This window comes from Arachis duranensis, chromosome 2 (assembly GCF_000817695.3).
Source record: "Arachis duranensis cultivar V14167 chromosome 2, aradu.V14167.gnm2.J7QH, whole genome shotgun sequence".
Classification (NCBI taxonomy): Eukaryota; Viridiplantae; Streptophyta; class Magnoliopsida; order Fabales; family Fabaceae; genus Arachis; species Arachis duranensis.
The window spans coordinates 19178069-19185157 of NC_029773.3; the positions used below are offsets into that span (position 1 = coordinate 19178069).

At 36.3% G+C, this 7089-nt stretch overlaps 1 protein-coding gene across 1 annotated transcript; it reads right to left on the bottom strand.

The window, feature by feature from the left end:
• Window positions 1-1193: 1193 nt before the first annotated feature.
• Window positions 1194-5646, bottom strand: LOC107473882 (MDIS1-interacting receptor like kinase 1). The gene is made up of 2 exons (XM_016093478.3): window positions 2831-5646; window positions 1194-2156 (listed from the first exon to the last, which is right to left on the bottom strand). The coding sequence occupies exons 1-2, from the start codon at window positions 5478-5480 to the stop codon at window positions 1753-1755; spliced, it is 3054 nt and encodes a 1017-aa protein (XP_015948964.1). The 5' UTR covers window positions 5481-5646; the 3' UTR covers window positions 1194-1752.
• Between the last annotated feature and the right edge of the window lie 1443 nt (window positions 5647-7089).

The following is a 7089-nucleotide window of genomic DNA, read 5'->3' on the forward strand; positions in this document are numbered from 1 at the left end:
TAATAATAATAATAATGTCACTAACAATACAGAGATTAATTTGCCTAATAATAACAATAATAATATAATAACAATATTAAAAAAATTAAACTGTAACGAGAAATAAATAACAACATAATATTAGTTATAATAATATTAATAACTCCAAATACTCAATAATATATTCTTCCGGTTTGGTATAATCACGCAACTTTTTTTTCTACCGTCCAGTTCTTCTTCGGCAACACTTAGCTCCTTCACTTTTAACTCTTGCTTTCTCACTCTTCTTCAACTCTTCCTCACTTTGCTTATGTAACTCGTTTTTTACTTTGCTCCCCTTCCAATATGCGTTTTGGCTTATAAGGACCAAGTTGAACACCCTTCGAGAACACGTGGCGCGCGTGCAGCTAGGAAGCCTGTGTTTTGCGCAGTTCCATGTTGGTCAAAACCTGCTCCTGTCGGCATATAGGGCACGTTTCGTTTGCTGGTTCTCTTCCCAGCTCAATCGCAGCCTGCGTTTTGCAGCAGCGGCAGATTTTTTATTCCAACACCTGCATTTTGCAAGTCTCTAATCAACGTAGGACGGGCGGAGCTACATACTGGGAAAGGGGGCAACGGCCCCCCTAATTTTAATTTTTTACATGTAAATTACATGTAAATTTCAGTTTAGCCCCTTCTCAAAAATTTATTTTAATATTATTTTATTTTGTAAATAATTTTAGCCCCCCTCTAATATTTTTTCTAGCTCCGCCCCTGACGCAGGTCCACATTTATGGATAACACACCATGCATACATATACAAGTTTATCACCAATCTTTTATCCATAATCAAATTAATTTCTGGGCAAAAAGATTGATGAAAAAAGATTTTTTGTTTTTATTCAAAAGATGGACACGTTTCGTCCATGCAATCCTCCTAGATAAAACGCACGATAATGTTTTCTTTCTTTTTTTTCGTTTAGGTTAAAATGCAACTTGCATTTTTTTCGTTCCCTCCAAACGCAAGTTGCATTTTATAGAACCCTAAATATGCAGGTTCACAATTCTACATAACACACCATGATATAATACGTGTGAATAACATCATTTTTATTTCCATTCTTAAATTATTTTCTTCCTTCTTTGGGCTGGAATCCTTCTCAAGATCTTGAATAATGCAAGATGCTTTGTACGGGAGCTGCCATGTTTACTTTTTTTTTAATGGGGTTGAAATTGTAAATTTGATAACTTCAGAAATCAAGCCTGTCAGATTAAGTGAACTGACAAACGGAGCTACATGAATTTCAATTCCTTTGGAACGGTCTAGTGAATTGATCACAATAAAAATAAGGGAAAAATGTGAACACAAATCACACGAATCAAGAAATGAGACAAAATTTATCAGTTGTATTCCTCAGTTGCTTTGTCTGTTTTTCTGGCAGAATTACATTAACATGCCACTTTATCAGAAACAGGATACATGAGAAATTACAAGTTTTATCTGCCAAAAATTAATCATTTTGACATACCCCGAGATATCTTAACAAAATATTCACCAATAGATTCATTTACTAGATTACATGAAACTAACAAAACTATATAGATCTAAGTACACTGAAAGAAAAAAAGAAAAAGAAAAAAGAATCTGGTTTTGCTGCTGGTAAGGGAATCAACTCGTAAACTCACGAGGATTTACTCCTAAAGTTCTAAGCTCTTTGTGGAGACCTAAACTTGTAAACTTCTAATAATAATTTTAAGAGTTAACACGAGAGTTTGATAATCTAATTTGGTTCCTCAAATAAGGCCACTAACTGGTGAAGTGCTAATATTTTGCATTCCCTTGTTAGCTTCAAAAGTTTCATTGCTCATAGCACTCTTCCTCCTTGGCCTTGCTTCTCCGAGCATCATTATCACATCTCTCATGGAGGGTCGATCTTTTGGTAGTTTTGCAGTGCAAAGAAGTGCTATTCTGAGAACCAAAAGCATCTCTTCTTGAACATGCTTGGAGCTTCCTACACTAGGGTCTAATGCTTCTTCTAAGGATTTAGTCTCTATTTTCCTTCTAATCCACCCTACTATATCTACTGATTCTCCAAATTCTGGATCCAAGGGCCTCTTTCCTGTTAGAAGCTCCAGTAATACTACACCATAACTGTAGATATCTATCTTTTCATCCACGTTCAATGAGTATCCATATTCTGCAAAATAATGAAGCACTTAGATAGTTGGCAATGTGAATCTTATGCATCTGAGAAAGAGAAAAGTTATTTTGACTAATCTTCATATAAATCATATGAGGAAACGTCGATTTTGTCCTTCAAGTTGCACTGGTGTTAGTTCTTGCAATTTATGGAAAAAGAAAATAGGACAGCTTAGTACACAAGCATCCTGTGTTAATGTAGAATTTAGAGAATGACTGCATCCAGAGAGTGTCATGTAGACAATCTAACCTAATAATTACATATTAGTGGCTGCTCTCACGGCTTGAACCCGTGACCTTGAGGTCACAGGGACAACTATGCTCCAAGGTATGGAAACGTGTTTAAAAACAAAAGGCATATGAAATAAGTGGGATACTAACAAAATGGTTATCTTGGTGGACTAATTCGAATATATTCTTGATTGATGTTACCCTAGACGTCAAGTGGAATGTTATGACATAGTGATGTATAAGTGTTTAAGGACTAACATGATTCATATTTGCAATTTTGTCAAAGACTAAAGTTAACCACTACTCTAAATAACATGATGCTTTTATTCAATCCTAATAACTATGCTGTCATTGCTATGATCTTTTTGACCATCGTACTTGTTAAGCTTTCTAAAAACAAAGTAAACATTAATCCTACATAAAGTAAAAGTAAATTCTCACCTGGGGCAATGTATCCGTAGGATCCAGCAATCATGGAGACAGTTTCATTCTTATGCATCATCATCTTGGCTAACCCGAAATCAGCTATTCTTGCCTCGAGATTCATGTCGAGCAGTATGTTACTCGACTTGATGTCTCGATGGATAACGGCCGGATGACAATCATGGTGAAGATAAGCGAGCCCCTGCGCGACTCCCAGAGCAATGTTATACCTCGAAACCCAATCCACAAGCAATCTTCCAGCTTGCTTGCCATGCAAGGCATCCCCAAGGTTTCCATTGTGCATAAACTCATAAATGATCATCAAATCAGTGTCATTATAAAGAAATCCTAATAGCCTAACAATGTTCCTATGCCTTAGCCTCCCTAGAAGATTCACCTCGCCGACAAGATCATCGCTGCTTCCCACTTCAATATCAGATCCTGATCTCCACAATTTCTTGACTGCAACAACGGTACTTGATTGTGCTATCTCGGCCTTGTAGACAACGCCGGTTGCCCCCATTCCAATCACATTTGTTTCCTTGACGCAGGACAGAATATCAGTACTTGTAAAATCAACCCTCTGAAATGCCATCAATCGCCACGGCCACCGTTTGTTACCCTTATAAAATCCATTTGGGAAGAAGCACAATCCATTGGTGTACCATCTCATGTATAATGATCTTGCAGCTAAAATCGCAATTGCAACAGCAAAGATTGTTGATACTCCAATGATCCATCCTAGAACAATATGCTTTGTATATGAATTTCCATGGCTTGACGAATATGAAGATGATTTGGCACATGGAGGGAGGACACCACCACAGAGGCCGGCATTGCCAGCGAGATCATTCGGATTAATCGCTCTTAGCACACCATTTGCAGGGACAGGGCCTTCTAGCTTATTGTACGAAACATTGAATGTTTCCAACGCCGGCGACATACCAAAGTTTTCAGGTATTTTACCAGTCAGAGAATTGTTAGCAAGATCAAGAATGGACAATGTAGGCATGCTCGCTATTGCTTTCGGAATTTCTCCAGTCAATTGGTTGTTCTGCATGTTTAATCTCACCAATTTCTTACACGAACCAATGCTAGCCGGAATGCTTCCAGATAAGCAATTCCAAGAGAGATCAAGGACACCAAGCAAGGGACAGTCCTGCAACTGATCTGGTATTTTTCCTTCCAAGTTGTTGTTGGAAACAATGAAGGTCTGAAGATTTGTAATGGAGAAAATCATCGAAGGAAGCGAATAACAGAGCTTGTTTCTTGAGAAATCAATGAAAGAAAGCGACGTTGAAGAAGCAATGTCATCCGGAATTCCACCGGTGAGAGTATTGTTGGCCAGTTCCAATCTCTGAATCTTCTTAAGCTTGCCAAAACCAATAGGAATCGTCCCTGAAAGAAAATTGTTGTGAATTCGAACGCGAACGAGGGAAGAACACGAGGATAAACTTGCTGGAATTGGACCAAAGAAACCGTTATTAAAGAGTATAAGCTTGGTAAGATTCCCCATGGTGCAAAGATTCTCTGGAATCTCACCAGAGAGTGAGTTGGATGATACATCTAACCACTGCAATGGTGAATTCTTTCCAAGGTTTCTAGGCAATGTCCCTGTCAATGAATTGTTCCAAAGCTCAAGAACCTGCAAATGATTCAAATCTCCGATGCCGGCCGGAACCGGACCGGTTAACCGGTTTCGCATCAGATTCAGTAGCTGAAGATTCTTGATCTGACTAATTTCATCTGGAATCTTTCCAGATAAAATGTTATCCGAAAGATCCAAGAACATTAACGAACTCATGTTTCCGATTTCCGGCGGAATTTTCCCGCCAAAACTGTTCTTGTACAAGAAAACCGTCTCCAAAAACTTGAGTTTCCCCAACTCTTTTGGAATTTCACCGCCAAGATTCCCCTCTGCTATATCAAGATACTTCAGATTCGTGAAATTACCGAATTCCGACGGAACTCCACCGTCGAATTCGTTGTATCCGATAATCATAAACTCCAGGGAAGACAATTTTCCGATCTCCGCCGGAATTTCGCCGGTGAGATTGTTCCCGGAGAGTCCGAGATACTTCAAATTGCGCAGTTCACCAAACGATTTCGGAATGGAACCTTCGAAGAAGCTTCCTCTAAGATCAAGTGTTTCCAACAAAGAAAGATTTCCAATCTCCTCTGGAATCAAACCTGAGAAATTGTTGCTTGACGCATTCAGAGTCACAAGCTGCGAAGAAACCGTTGGAATTGGAAACTCGCCGGTGAAGAAATTCTGACTCACGTCAAGAACCTTCAGTGTGGTGACGCTAACTACGGATTTGAAGAGTGATGAGTTGAATCCATTGCAGCAGAAGTTGAGAGAAGTGAGGCTCTTGAGTTTTGTTACGTCGTTGGAAACAGTGCCAGTGAGATTCATGTGAGAGAGGTCAAGCTTTTGAACGGATCCATTTGAGTTGCACCATACACCAGTCCAGTTACAGTGGTGAACTGGAACTGCACCGTGCAGTTTCCAATCCTTGAGGCTGTTGAATGGATCAATGAGACCTTGTTTTATGGAAAGCAATGCAGATGTTTCATCGTTATGAGCAAAACAAGAAGAGAATGAACCAATGGTATAGCATATGAGTATGATGATGAGAAGGAATGAAAACTGTGTTTTCAGTTGCATGTTAGTTATTGTATGTGTTTGAATTATTCTTGTGGTTTTTGAGAAATCTATCTCTCAATTTTTTTTTTGCACCATCTGTGAAGACAGTGTGTTGTGTCAGTAGTGAAGGAGAATGGTGGTGGTGGTGGTGGTGTGTGATGTGGGGATGAACACAACAATGACACAGATAGTGATGTGTCTAGTTTTGGTAATATTATGCTTATGAGTTATGATTTGGCATATGAGTAAATATGATCATGATATTATATTATGTTATTATGACAAGGCCAATAATATAAATAGGCTTCTTCAATTATTTTTTGACGTCTGACGATATATATTATTTGCATTTATTTTTATCTTGTACTAACATATCTATTAATATAATTTTACATATTAATTCGTCCATCATGTATAATTAAAAATTCACAAACAAAAACATCAAAGATCAACGAATATAGTTATTTTGTTTAGTTGTACTCTGTTAACAATTTCAATTTCAACTCCAAGAAAATAATTACCAATAAGCCTTTGTCAGGATGCTTAAAAGATAAAAAGAAAAGAAATAATCAGTTCCACTCAAGAAAAGTAAGTATTGTAAATCAGCTCTATTTTTTTCTTTAAGCTTTACCTCATCCTGCAAGTAAATAAGGAACTTAAACTCTTTTCGAGTTATCAGACAAACATTTAGAAGATGATTGATTGTCCATAGCAATAAAAGCATTGTGAACCTGCATACAAAATATACAAATATATTTTACATCAGCGTCATAGTGTTAATGTTGGAAGTGAGTAGTGCATAAAGTTAGTCTCATATCACAAAAAATAAGAAAGAAGAAATTTATAAAATAAGAGACCCATTAATTTATTATCTTAAATTTAATGGAAGGACATATATATCTATTATTTACTGTCATAAAAAATTTAATTAATAATTTTTTAAAGCTAATTAATTTAAAATCAAAATCTTTAAGAATATAATTGTGACTTTGCTCGTAAAATAAAAAAAATCATTATAAAATTTATAGTTATATAAAAATAGAAAGAATATGCCAATTGAATATGAAAGAAAAGTATATTTCTTTTTTCTTTTTTTGTCACCAGAAAAGTATATTTCTCTTTGTCGTTTGTATTTCAGAATCAGATGGCAGTGTTTTATACTTTACAAGTTTACATAGTTACAGACTACAGTGAAGCATTTGGACTTATTGGAAGTTTCTCCGACATAAAACATGGGAGAGAATAAATGAGAAGTATTCTGACTTTTTTATCCCCGGTTTGCTTTGTTCATTTCTTCTTTCTTTCTTTTTTAGTTAGGACTTAGGACTTAGGAGGCAAGCTCAGGCTTTGGTAATTTTATCCAAAGAATTATAAAATGTATTTTATGTTAAAGTTTTTAATATATAAAAATATTCACATGCATGCAATGGTCTTATTTTCGTTCTCGTGTTCATCGTTTTTGTTCCAAACAATTTAACTATTATTTTTCATGTTTCTTTTTCTGAACATTTGATCTACCCCACCTTTCTAGTTTCTATTTTGAAGCCTCAAATGGAATGCTTTTAAATATTTTCCTTAAGTAAACCAATTATTATATAACGATAATATTAGGAAGACCAAAAAAAACCGC

What these genes read in the sequence shown, in the direction of transcription:
- LOC107473882 (XM_016093478.3), bottom strand. Translation starts at nt 5,480, where the DNA reads ATGCAACTGAAAACACAGTTTTCATTCCTTCTCATCATCATACTCATA. An exon ending in CTACGGATACATTGCCCCAG is followed by an intron (nt 2,157 to 2,830) that starts GTGAGAATTTAC and finishes ATTATTTTGCAG; the next exon opens with AATATGGATACTCATTGAAC.